This window comes from Chanos chanos, chromosome 4 (assembly GCF_902362185.1).
Source record: "Chanos chanos chromosome 4, fChaCha1.1, whole genome shotgun sequence".
Taxonomy (NCBI): Eukaryota; Metazoa; Chordata; class Actinopteri; order Gonorynchiformes; family Chanidae; genus Chanos; species Chanos chanos.
Genome location: NC_044498.1, coordinates 9,779,670 through 9,793,826, shown reverse-complemented (window position 1 = coordinate 9,793,826; position 14,157 = coordinate 9,779,670). Strand labels below are relative to the sequence as shown.

The window sequence follows — 14,157 nt, the reverse complement described above, 5'->3', positions numbered from 1 at the left end:
CATTTCCATTGTATTATTTTGTAGATGACTGCTTCGTGTAGAATTAATAAGACGCTATTACATTTTACAGATTCTCAAAAATCCTCTATTGAAAAAGATAGAGGAAACTGAAAGATGTTCATTGTAACATGTACACAGATTGAACCATAGGGGGCAGTCATTCACTTGAGCATGTACACAGTCGGTCTGTGGTTACCAGCAGCCATATACACTCTTGAGCTGTACAAAAAAAAAAACATACAAATGAATACACATGACGGAATAATGGGTTGTCAAGAGTGTCTTTCCTACTATCCCATGTCTCAATTCTAAAACCACCAAAAAGAAATGAATTAAACATAGCCCTTAAGATCCAAAAAGAAATGAATTAAACATAACCGTCAAGATCCAAAAAGGGAGATCTAAAGTAATCCCAATCCCAATGTGTGTGTGTGTGGTTTTTATTGCTTTGTTTCCAAATAAAACTTGTAAACCCAGAAATATAGTAAATGAGCAGAAAACATTTCAGTTGTCTTTGTAAAGAAAAGAGAACCATCACTTAAGCCTCTACAGATTTCACACTCAGGGTCAGGGGGGTCAGCCCGTTTCGACTGCTGATTGGACTGTGTGGGAGGGTAGACATGGCACGTTCCCATGGAAACCAGACCATAATAGTGCGTTATTTTGTAGATGGAGACAGACAGGAGACTGATGTAAATAAATCTATTTACAGAGCTGTGTGCTGGAAAGAGGGAGCGTGCGTTTGTTCTCAGTCCCAGGCAGTCTTACTTTATATGTTTAATGTCCTGCTGTTGCATGCACTTGCCCTCTCTATGGATTTTATAGGTCATATATGTAAAAAATGTTCTTTTAAAAAAAAAATGGTTTCAGTTTGTACTAGTGAGTTTTAATGTATATAACCCATATGGTCATATATATATGCATACATTAGCCATACGGACTCAAAACTATTATGTAAAACATACTGTGCATATACATTCGCATATCTGACTAATATTGACAGTCAGTGAATTTTAGGTTGAACTGGCACATAATCACTTATTAGTACGCATACAGATAATCTAATGTCTTAAATAAATTTGATTATGTATTTAATACTTCGATACACATGTATTACATACGACACTGTCTGTATACAATGTACAAGTGTCTTTGTGAGTATGCACTGTATTCCATAAGGAAGACAGTTATTATGACACATGCCTGGCAGGGCTGGTTAAAACTGTTGACTCATCAGGGGAGCTGGTATTGTGTCCTGCAGATATTTCATCTGGCCTACACATATTGGACCAGACAGCTGCCACGATCACAGATTCAACAAAGCATTCCCTCTGATGCTCTTTCCTCTCGTTTACTTTCATAGAGCTCAGTGGAAAACGCATTGTGTTAACATACGTTATTCTCTGTCGTGCTACCTTAGGGCGTAGGCTATTGCAACGCATTAATAACGTTTATTTTAATAGACTTTTTTTTATGATTCTCATCCTTTGTGCTGTTTTTATTTCACATTCGCAGAGTCATTCCGTCACGAAGAAGAAATTGACCTCGTATGAAAAAGAACAGAAGTAAGAATATATTTCTCAGTCTGCATATTAATAACAATGTACGTCCTTGCCTTTGGAAAATAAAGTTTGGGTGATTAATTAATATACAATACAATGACCATAAAGAGGTGCTTAGATATAACAGTGGATTTCTAATGTGCCCACCTTTGACCACTGAGCTAATAACCTCCTTTTTAGATTATTTCTGAACTGACTGACAATCATAAGACTTGATCGGTAATGGAGAAAGTATTGAGCACAGAGGAATATAGCTGACAGAACTCATTTACAAAACTGTGAACTTGTGAATCACTCTATAGAGGACAGAAAACCAGGCCATATTCGCACTGAACAACCTCAGGCCCTCTGTGAGGCTGCTCGACATGCGATATATCATTATTTGCACAATAGCAGCTCAGCATTTGTGGGAGGGAAATTCTAATGGAAAATTTTTTTTCTTTTTTTTTTTTTTTCTTTTTTTTTTTTTTTTTAGACAGTTGGTTTTGTGGCTATATGCTTAGATTTTTTTTTTTTCCATCTTTTTTTTTCCACCCTAGAAACAAAGCACTTATAGGGGTTACTTTTCCGCTGGCTGTTAAAGGAAATGGAAAATGTTTGATTTTTTTGTTTTAATGTCATCCCTAAATATGTGTTGGTTTTTAAAAATATTTTTATGACCTATTTTGTGAGTTACTCTGATTCTTACTTTATGAGACTTTGATTGTAACTTGACATAATTGGTATACCTCACGAGATTATCACATTTTTCAATAGCACTGAAGCCATTCTGGCCACACAAATATATTGTCTTAATCTCTGTCTTTATTTTGAACGACTGTCATCAAACAATGTCATGTTTTTCAGTGTTTTCCTCAGAATGTCAAATCATAACCTGGATTTTTTTTTTTTTTTTTTCCTTAGCTTTTCAACCAGAGCACAAAGACTGCATCAGGTTCTGAATGTGGAGTTTAAACAAACATACAAGACTCCGGTCAAAATCAGGAAATAACATTTGCAAATTTAACGTGGGCATGGTAAAATTAAAAATACATGAGAATGCAGAAGACAAGAGGAGAAGAATGTTGGTTGTTGGAGGCTTCTCACTGTTACTGGTAGAACAGTGAGAGGCCTTCTGTTTACAGTAATCAATGGTCCTATACATGTCTCCCACTCCTTGGGACCAGTGTGGGCACCCTCAGCTCTATCCACCCTCTCCAGCCAGTGTAGTGGGAGCACTGGGCCTCCTTTTACCCTTGACTGGCCCCAACGGTGCAGTCTGGGCTTTGAAAATACACAAAGAGAGCCATTGTCCACTCACGCACCTGACGAGAAATAAAGATAACCTGCAACGTAATAGGTACGGTGGTTATGTTTGTGTGCGGTTTAAATGATGCAGGCAAAACATATTTTGGAGAAAACCGACGGAGAGGTAGACTCGGATAGCTTTGGAGTTTATAAAGCATAGTTATGTAGCACACAGTTTGCCCATGAAAATGTCTGATTAATTTGAGTTGGGGATATCTTCATATGAGTGGGTGGGTGTGTGGGAGGAGTCTTTTCTCATGGGTTCTGATTCACATAGCTGAAGGGTTTAACATCAAAAACTTAGCAGAGTCATTAATATGCAAATTTGTTTGTCTTGTTTCAAAGAGGTGATCAAGTTTATTCTTTCTACATGACTTCTGATTGTTTAATTACTCTCTCAGATTCTGGGTTCAATTAAAACTTTTCTTAGGGTTTTTTTTTTTTCTGTTGTAGACATTTATTTTAGGAGAAAAAATGAAGATCTTACCTTTCATTGTCAAAGCTCAGAGATGTGAATTAGACACACATAACAGTGTTAATATATTTATTCTACCATTTGTCTGGCTGTGATCTGACAAAACACACATTCACAACAAACTGGCTTTAGAACAAATGAAATATCTTGACATCATGACCCTTTCCATCAACCTTACCAACCATCATCATCAAATTTCCACGATGCTAATTTGAGTCATTTTTGACTCATTAGGCTCACGCCGTATGTTTTGGCTAGCAGACGCTGAGTGAAATGTTAAGCCTCTGAGAGGGAGAGGGGAGGTATCGTAGAGTGAAGCAGAGGCACGGAGAAAGTAGCAAAGAAACAGGGGGGAGGTCATAGGGGGAGACTGTATCTCGTTTCTCTCTCTCTCTCTCTCTTTCCCGCCCACTCAAAGCCTCCTCTAATTGCTTGTAATGGGGCAGAGAAGGTCAGCGTAGGTGTTGTATGCCCAGTGCCAGACGTAGGGCGACTAATAACCCGGTGGAAAGGGTGTGTTTGCGTGCGTGCGTGCGTGCGTGCGTGTGTGTGTGCGTGCGTGCGTGTGTGTGTGTGTGCGTGTGTGTGTGCGCACCATCAAGTGGGCATTCTCTATCTCTGACTGTGCCTCATATGTTCTGGTCTTGTACACTGCACCTTAAATTCATGTTTACGCGCTTTTCATTATACACTATGTACTAGACAACACCTACATAAACTTACGAGTCACTGAACACTCAACTCTTGATATGATTAAAGAATTTAAACTACTTAGGTTTACATTTCATGTACCGCTGGATTAAAATGGGGCTCTTGATGGAGGGACCTCTGGTAGATACTACTCCAAACACTGATTAGTATTTATCAGTATGCCAAGGTTAGGTTTTATAATCCTGCATATGTAAATGTGTCGCTCTCTTTCCCACAAGGCTGTTAATCAAATAATCGGTTTTCTAAAATCCCATGTCTTATGTGAGTAACAGCCATCATTTTAGTTTGTAGCGTAAGATAATCTCTTATTTTCTCTCAGGCAAAGCTGTCATTACCCTTCAGTCTCCCTCGACACTAACACTTGAGCGGAGAAATATTTTCGATATTATGGTTATTGTCAATATGTTGTTGAGCGTCTATACAATATGGGGTAAACTAAAATAATTTCGGGTCCTGGAAAGGTATAATGACAGTAAGACATGCATTTTAGTGTTGTGCTTTTCATATATAAGTATCGGTATTGGGGAAAAAAAAATATTGGCAGGTGAAGGCAAAGACAGTAAAACAAGGATACTAAGAATACAATGAGTACTTACATGAAAACATAAGCTGGTATGTAAACACAGAAAATGGAAATCATTTTAATTCACATACATGAAGCCCAAAACAGAGGAAAAAGCATTAATCGTCCTCTTTTGTCAGACTGTCTCCCTTTTTAAATTTTCAATGCTTTCCTTTAAACAAAAGGAGGTGTAATGAAAAGAAGGATTTACAGTAAGCTCAATACGAATCACACGCTTGCTTCTCCACTAGTTCTTTAACCGTAATGTTCCACAGAGCCCTCTCCTACGGATCAGGTAACCCATCCTTCGTTTAATAGAACTCCCACTCCCTTAAGCCCGTTCCCCTTGAACTGTGTAACCCCTTGTGAGAAGGAAAACAGGCTCCTCTGCTATGTTTCTCACTCAGGTCTCAGGAGCTTGGAAACCGCTCAGTCTGCTTGAAGATTAAATGACGCGAATGTTCTTTTAACGTTTTACGGTATGATATATGTACGGAGAAACAAAACAAATGCTGTTAAACTGGGGATGTGAATTAAGTTTCAGATTTTTCTGAGGTAAAATTGTCTCTCTGGGGGCCATTTTAAAGTGGGCAATGCACAACTGCAACTTCCCCCCCTTTACAAACACTGTTCAACCACACACACACACACACACATACACACACACAACTTCCCCCCTTTACAAACACTGCTCAACCACAAACCCACGCTCAGGCCTCACAGCCCAGCGCCTTGTAATGACAACGCCTACTCATCTTTTAGGCAGCACACACACACACACACACTTATGTACACACACGCGAACACACACACACACGCACACACACACACACACACACACACACACACACACACGCAGTTTTGTCACTCATCTTACACATACACCAACTCACACAATCACAAAAACACATACCGCTGTGTAGTGGGATGACTATCAAACACGTCAACACACGCACACGCACACAGACACACACGCACACACACACACGCACACACACGCACACACACCTACACCCACTAAGCTCTGAGGCCCCTCACACTTTCAAACTCTTGCAGAAGTACACACATACCACCTACACACATTTCTAAGGCTGCTTGCTTGCGCACATACAAACCAGTTCTGCACAGGGGGGAGACGTATATGGTCAGCATGTGTTTGTGCGAAGGGGATTTTAGTGTGTGTGTGTGTGTGAGTGTGTGTGTGTATGATGGAGAGTGTGTGATTACAAAAGCAGCTTATGCTTGAGTGAACACGTGTGTCTGTATGTGGGTGGAAGAGAGTGTGTGGGTGTGTTATTGCGTGGGATAGCATGCCTGACTAACAGAGATAGGCTTTGAGAATTGGAAGAATCTTAGAGCCAAGGAGTCAACAGAGGATTTGAAGACAGTTTTCTCTCTCTCCCTCTCCCTCCCTCTCTCTCTCTCTCTCTCTGCCCCCCCCCCCCCCCCCCCGTCTCTTTCACTTTGTCTCTTTTTTTCCTCCTGGTCCCATGTGTGTGCTTACAGTGAAAGGTCATAGTTACCCTGGATGAATTTTTAATGAGAACAGGCCATCATAAATGCACTTAAGTTGGTCATATTTGATTGCTTTCACACAAGCAATAGCCGACATTGTCATAAAATATGGATCAGTTCATCAGTGATTATTCTGCGTATATTTTCCAGGCTATGAGGCATTTTCAAATCTGTCCATAAAAATCTCAGTTAAGTATTTTGGATGACCCCCTCTTCCACTTAACAATGTTTTTTGGAGGATTATAAGGTAAATTAAACACTGTTAAACACTACAACTCTAAATCTTACATCAAAAAATAATCTACGTCATATTATGAAGTACCCTCACATTGCTCTCCGATTTATGCAAGCTTATAAATGATGAAACGGTAACTAGCCGCTATGTTGATTATTTTGGCTGAAAATATCTTTTGTGAAAAAAAAAAAACAACAGTTTATGGAGTGTGAACTCCTTTGATTCCATCTGTTATTTCACTGTGCTTTGCGGCTTACTGTATTCTAACTAACTTCTGGAGAGCCACCTCCCACTTTGGGAAGCTTTTATTTCTGGAAATGTGGGATAAGGGAGGAGGGAGGGGGGGGGGGGGGCGAGGACAAACATTTCTTCTCTGGGCTGTTTACTGAAGCTGGCCTAATTCCCAAAAATAACTCCTTTCTGAGGGTGCTTCAGAGATGCTTTCTCAAGAGGAGATTTTTAAACATGACGGTGTGAAGGCAGAGGTTAATTGAAAAAGCTTAGTGTTCCATTGGCATCTGTGTCAGAATAACTGGAGAAGAGCTGAGGATGCCCACGCTGGATCTGTATTAAAATAACTATCAAAATAACTAGAGAACTGCATAGGCTGCATGGTCTAGCTTAATATACAGACTACACTTGACTTCAGATAGCCTATATAATGTTGAAAAGAACGGCAGTCTTAATGATCGATGGAGTGAGATAAATTGGGCATTGTGTGGAGACTGTAGCTGTCAGTCAGTTGGCTGAGACATTCTAGGAACGCACGGTGAAGCATCTGCTACTGGAGAACGGCAACTGTCACTCCTGCAGCTCCTTGGACAGAGGCTGAGGACACAAAAAGTTGTCATCATGGCTGATAGAAACTAAAATCTAGATAGAGACACGCATTTTTGATACTTTAAGGAAAAAACATTTTAATCTAAATTATATGAATGAGCACTGGGTTGTGATACTTTGCCAAAACGTGTGTGCTTCAACAGGGCTTCGTTTTAGATTAGCCTATCAAAAGATATCCTCGAATATTTAAATGAAACTAAGAGGAGGGCTCAAATACCTCGTACTCTGCGCTTGTCACTGTGACCGTTTTGGTCTGCCGGAGACGCGTCTGGCAGCGGTAGCTTAGCCCCGGTAGCTTTTGGTATTCCATGCAGCATCAGCCCACGCACCGTCGCCACCCACGCCAGGATTTGCGTCACGCATTCGCGTGGGAGTAAGAGAGCAATGTAGCAGCAGTGGAATATCCCAACTGTAGCAGTAGAGGAGGAGGAGGTAACAGAGAGCACCAATGTCAGTCAGCGAAAATACACAACAATCTAACTTTCCCGCGCCCAAGGTGGATTGTAACCTTAAGGCAGCAAAAGAAGAGGGGTCAAAACGTCAGACTCTACAACAGAGAGGTAAGACGTTTATTTATTTGAGAAGTTGTGCACCCCTAGTCAGAAGAACGTGTCGACACCCATCTATTTTGACAGGTCTAAAGCTGGTAATAACTTCTGTCTAGTACAGGTTTATGCATGACTATCGGCTGGGCCAGGCAGTGTTGTAGAGAGACTACTGTCGTGGACAGGTAAGCTACCCGAACTGCCAGCTGGCTACGCGAAAAGCCCGAACGAACCGGCGGAGAACTGTTGTGACAATGTAAATGCTTTTTCCAACTGCTGTGTGTAGTGCACAAGAGAAAAGGAACGGAATTTTGCAGGAATAGCAAGAGGAAGGGACGGGCTTTGTGTGGGTGAATCCCAAATCTAAAATACAGGGAAGGTTCCTGTAGGCGTCAGCAGGTCGTTGTCTAAAGAATATTTAATAATTTAACTGTGAAGCGTCTCAACTGACTTTTTGCAGAATTGTTTACGTGTGTATTGAACATGCTGGCACGTTTCATGATTGAACGCTGGTCCACAATTAACTGAAGTCGTCTCAAATATCGTTAACAAGTTTTATGGAGACAAACAAAGAGCAGTTGTGTTGACCATTCGAGATCATACTCCTTTAAGAGGGCGTAAGTGTGTGCATTTCATTTCTTTGAACCAACATGTAGCCCAGTACAACCTGTTCCTTTTCAGCAATATCGTTCTCCCCTATGAATTCAGTTTATCAGAAGATAATTGACTACTTACATGCCTTGTTGTGTTGAATTTTTACTCAGTAAATATAATTTGTTTTAAGTTGGGGAGCATATTTGACTGAAAGATAAATCTTTACTTCCTCGTTCTGAAATTAATCGAACAGCACAATCTGTACTGGCTGACCTGTACTTAACCAAACACATTGCATTGTGGGCAGGAACATCCACACTACAACATCATAGCAGAGTTTGTACTTAAGATATCCAGCTCTGAATATATTGCAAAGAAACACAAGTCCTTTCGTTTTTTTAATCTTGTGCTGTTCTCAACATGTTGCACCATGTTTATTGTGTCCTAACTGTTCAAAATGCATGGAAAGGTACGAGACAAGTCTATAACTATTTGAGTCAGCCAGTTATGGATTGTACATCAAGTGTTTTACATGAATGGCAAATACTTGCTATGGACCATAGAGGTACTAATTTCATGTTTCTAGACTTCTGAGCACTCTCTTTCTTTCTCTCTGCCTTTCTGTCTCTCTGTCTCTTAGACTCAGGGTCTCCCCTCTCACCTGCGTCCTCTGTCCATCCAGCCATGGCAGCAGTGGTGTTGCCCCGGACACTGGGTGAGCTGCAGCTCTTTCGCATCCTGCAGAGAGCCAATCTCCTGTGCTACTATGACGCTTTCATCCAGCAGGGCGGCGATGACGTGCAGCAGCTGTGCGAGGCTGCAGAGGAAGAGTTTCTGGAGATCATGGCGCTCGTCGGCATGGCGACCAAACCTCTTCACGTACGACGGCTGCAGAAAGCCCTTCGTGACTGGGTCACAAATCCTGCCCTCTTCAGCCAGCCCCTCAATTCCCTTCCTGTGTGCAGTATCCCTGTCTACAGGCTGCCTGAAGGCTCTTCAGCCAGCCTCAGCCAGCTAAATCTCAAACTACCCAAAGCAGCTGCTGCTTCATGTCTGGACCCAGGAAAGCTGGATCCGGGCAGAGATGGGACCCCAGCCAGCTCTCCTCTGCAGGGCGGCAGCGAGGGCCGGTTCTGGGCCAGTTTCGGCAACGACAGCGACCAAAGCATGTCGCCATCTGGAGCAAGCTCACCGCGCTCACCCCGCGACGGGGTCGAGGCGCTCGACGCAGCTGCCGTGCAGTCTGTAACGGAGTGCGTGGAGAGATTGGCCCAAACTCTGACCAAAAGCGACCTTGCCGATGTCAAAGAACAACTCCGCAGCAACAAGAAGTTGGGCAAGATGATCGGCCACATCTGTGACATGAGCGAAGATGATCCAAGACGGGAGGAAGAGATCCGCAAATATAGTGCTATCTACGGACGCTTCGACTCCAAGAGAAGGGATGGCAAGCATCTAACACTGCATGAAGTGAGAAGCAGTTCTGGCATGAGCCTTTGACCTATATTTGATGATATGGATCCTAACTGAGCGATGAACATCAGATTAAATTAGTGAATGCTGACATCTCTGTGTTACACCTGTTTAGACTCTGTGTTTGTGTGATTTGACACTAAAAGTGTTTGACTTAACTTAAATGCTCTCCGGAGTGTATCACAGAGACACTAGTGTTAGCCTTGCCTGGTTCACAGCTAGTGAATGAAATTATTTCTGGAGGTTGTCATCATAAATTGTCTATAGAAAAACCTTATAGAAAAACTGTATAAGCACTTTGCTGATCAACTCAGTGCTCAACTCAGTACTGTGAGAATCTGTAGCTCACTCTTCAAGTGTTGGATACATATCAGTACTACAGAAACATCAGTTAGCCTTGACATATTAATAATATATTACTTTGCTTGCCTGAATGAGACTACATGTTCATGTGTTACTATGTTATTACAAGCCCAGATATTTTCAGTGTCCTTTAACAAGAAGGTCAAGCATTAATACATTTGAAGCATTTAATTGAATTTTTGACTTTCTGCCTTAAGTTGACAGTGAATGAGGCTGCAGCTCAACTGTGTATGAAGGACTTGGCGCTTCTGACCCGCAGAGATGAGCTGTTTAATCTGGCACGTCAGGTCTCCAGAGAGGTCACCTACAAATATACCTACAGGACAAGCAAGTAAGTGATTCATCGTTGCTACCTGCAGTTGATTACGGATTCATGACACATCTAAGAAACAAGTGCTTTGCATAGGCCATTTTTAGCTTTTCACATTGTCTTTTTAGTTTTGGGTAAAGTAGCATGTTTATATGTGAATAATGGGAAGGTTAACTAATGCATTTTAACAACGCCACTGTAATTTGTCACGTCTTGAAGGTTATCAGAACTGTTATGTTAATGTTAGCGTTGAAACTTAAGCTTTTTCTCTAGGGATTTGGAGTTTCAGGTACCCACAATAGATTGAGGCATATTTGCCTTACTCAGGAAAAAGAGTATTTGTTCAGATACAGTAGCATCCTGAACTGTTTGTGTGTGAATTGTACAGATTTAATGGATTTTTCTGTATCACAGGTTCCGATGTGGGGATAGAGATGAGCCATCTCCTAAGAGAATCAAAACAGAGGTGAGTCCAAAGCCACATGCATCTCCAGTTCCATACAACCAGTTACGTGCTGTCGGCACTCAGTTTGGTACACGAGTTGTTCAGTGAAATGTATTCTCCCGTGATTCTTTTTCAGAAGTTCTTTGGTTTTACATTTCCAGTTTTTATGATCTGTGTCATCACCCTTTCACCCGTTATATTCAGTTTCATCCAGTTTCTTTCAAATCAAATGGAGTACAATGTGTTCACTAATAAGCTCTCACAGGAATGTTCTCTGGAGGGTAATTACAGTCGTGAGTCAGGCTGATATTTAGCTTTTTAAATGAGCTCCTGTGCATAAAGCACTGTTCTTTGCCTCTGGACGTAGTTGAAATTTCTGAAAACATGGAATGTTTATTGTGGCCGCAGGCTTTAAGTCAACAGACGTTTTTAAAAGCGAGCAAGAGACGCGACGAGGCCCAGGCCTTGTTTTATCTTGTATATCTCGAAAAACGCTCTTCTCATCATTTAGCGTAGTCCTGCGACCACAGGAAAGCCCAGAGAAAGCACAAAACCAGCCTCCTAATTTTACTGTTGACATCATAACGTAGGCCCTAGGAATCACCCACATCCATACAGCAGAGGCGAGTTCAGTTAACTGTTGATGCTCGGTTGCCCAGTTCTCACGTCAAACATGCGCACACAAATGTGTATGACCTCAGCAGAGAAAGCAGAGGTAGTCAGGGGGCGGAGAGGGGAAAAGCAATGCTGTATGCCGTGGGCGTGGCTTCGTAACTGTGTCATAAGGTTATGTACTCAATTACATTTTTAAAGCTGATTGACTCCTTAACTGAACTTACTGAGTCTTATTTAATAATTTCGCAAGAGAAACGACCACAAGATGTAGTTTTTTTTTATCAAGTATTTAAATGCGGCTATTTCATTTTAAGGTATTTTTAGCGGAATTTCTTGTTAAAAGTGTGAATATTTTGAACGTTGTTGTCTTTGTTTTTGTGTGTGTAATCAATGTTAACAGAAACTAAATCACTGCTGTTTCTTATCCCTATGGTCTCTCTCATCTGGCCTTTAGAAAAAAAAAAGTCTGCATGAGTCAGTTTATAATGACAGGTTCTGCAATATGTGTAAATGTCATGTTTGCACCAGAGACATGAATAAACAGTGCTAACGATCTGGAGAGATATTAAACTCTCAATCAGTCTGTGCTACTGTACACAAGCTATTTACTCTGACTCATCACTTCTTTCTGTCTTTTGCCCTCTCTCTCTCTCTCTGCTCTCCTGTTCTTTAGGAGACTTTCTTTGACATTCAGGAAGCTCTGCAGACCATCCACATGCGTCAGGAGATGCTCAGGGAGCAACTAGCATGTGCTAAGTCCAAAGGAGAAGAGATGATTGGACAGAGTCTTCAGGTAGCTTGGTCTGTGTGTGAACCGCAGGGGACAAATGAATGTCACTGCTGTGTCCAGATTCAAATCACTTTTATTTGTGTAGCATTTTCTACAAAGGGCATTGTCAGAAAGCAGTTTTACAGAATGTAGAGGCTTCTAAGTCCTGCTTTGCCCGCACCGTTGTGTGTTAGTTTTATTTTACTCCTTACAGGGGCAGGTCATTCATATTCTGTTGTTTTACAATTATTTTATTGCTTTATCTTAATGGATGGACAGGTGAAAGAATAGATCATTATTATTGTTGTTGTTGTTGTTATTTTGCAGCACTCATTTGTGTATGCGTGTACGTAGGTGCAGTTGGATCGTCTGTTAGCTAAACAGATGGAGATCCTTCGTGACGCTGCTCTACAAGAGAGGCTACAGGCTCTAGACTGGAGAATCCCTCCTGCTGCTGTCAAATTCCTCACAGACCGTCACGGCAGGAATGGCTTTTCCCAGGACAAGAGCCGAGACGTCTCAGGTACCTTTCATCTCTTAGTAATCGTGATCCTCCTTTAATCAGGATCATGCCATTTCACTCTTTCTCACTCTCAGTGAGTCATGCACACACGCGCGTGCGCGCATACACACACACACCATTCCAGGTTATGTGTTCTCTCTATGACGATCACAAACCCTAACAAAAACATCTGTGTGTGTGTGTGTGTGTGTTTGTCCTCAGCCGATAGGCCTTTGAACTTGCAGGTGTCCAGTCAGAGTGCCACCAATGGGGATATTCCACTGGGGAAGCAGCTAGCCAATGAGCTGAAACGACATCACAAACCACAGAATTCTGATGAGAACAGAACATCAACCACAGGTCAGTATTTATCTCAGTCTGACACCAACACCAAGCTCATTTTATTCAGTTGCACATTTACTTTGTTAAGCTTCATCATTTTCTGGCAAGTCAGGTGTTTTGTTAGTCACTTTTTACCTCAATCTTCCAGTCATGACTTATTAGCATTCAGTCGATGCAGCTACTGTAAAAGCTAGTCTCAAGAGAACCCTTTGCAAAGTTCTGTGATGTCCTGACATATTACTGCCCCCTTCATCCACCTTCAGGTCTGTGAGGTTCTTTCTGCGGGGTCTCTGATCATACTGTAAGATATGCAGGCCTTTTCATATCAGTTAGTTTTCTGAAGCTAGCTAACTCCCACCAGGTTTTCTCCCTATCATCTTCATATTCACAGAGTGGGAGCATGGGGTTGCTTTTCTCATCTTTGACGTGTTTGCCTTAGTGGGTGGGGTCCCTTTCATGTCAATCAGTGTCATTCTGTGATTGCACTGATCTTCTAAAAGCTTGAGATTTGAATTTTTCCAAATATGGGGCAATTATACCTGTTTAACATCCCCCTGCACACATGCACACCCACACCCACCTGCACACCCACACACACACCAGCACGCACATACACATGAACACGCACATACACGTGCACACACACAAATGCGCTCTTGAACATGCACACACACACATAAACACGAACACATGTACACACACCTGAATATGAAATGATTTAACCTTGTTTCATTACATTGTAGTTTTGAATGCATGAATAACAAGTGTGTTGATTTATGTTCTTTTTTATTTTTATTTTTTTTCTCTCAGAAAATGGCGTCTCTCAAAGAGGGGCTGTGCTTTTGGAGAAGAACATCAAATCAGAACCAGAAGATCCAAGATAGCAACTTAAATCACAAACTGATTGTTAATTTTGATTTTCAGTTTGTTCCAAACACTGTCACATACAGACGCAGTGTAGCCTTATCAACCAACAATGCCTAGAATATAACAACTGTTTGTTATTTTTATG

The 14,157-nt window shown here is 41.5% G+C and overlaps 1 protein-coding gene across 1 annotated transcript; it reads left to right on the top strand.

Annotated features, from left to right (window-relative positions):
* The first annotated feature begins 9,010 nt into the window (after positions 1-9,010).
* Positions 9,011-14,029, top strand: LOC115809326 (NGFI-A-binding protein 1-like). Its single transcript, XM_030770927.1, has 7 exons — positions 9,011-9,796; positions 10,360-10,493; positions 10,887-10,938; positions 12,206-12,325; positions 12,656-12,824; positions 13,026-13,163; positions 13,956-14,029. Exons 1-7 carry the CDS (start codon positions 9,011-9,013, stop codon positions 14,027-14,029), a joined length of 1,473 nt encoding a protein of 490 aa, XP_030626787.1.
* The last annotated feature ends 128 nt before the right edge of the window (positions 14,030-14,157 follow it).

Excerpts from the sequence above, each read along its gene's own strand:
- LOC115809326 (XM_030770927.1), top strand. The coding sequence starts at position 9,011 with ATGGCAGCAGTGGTGTTGCCCCGGACACTGGGTGAGCTGCAGCTCTTT. Across the intron at positions 12,825-13,025 it reads CAAGAGCCGAGACGTCTCAG|CCGATAGGCCTTTGAACTTG; the intron begins GTACCTTTCATC and ends GTTTGTCCTCAG. Across the intron at positions 13,164-13,955 it reads GAACAGAACATCAACCACAG|AAAATGGCGTCTCTCAAAGA; the intron begins GTCAGTATTTAT and ends TTTTTCTCTCAG.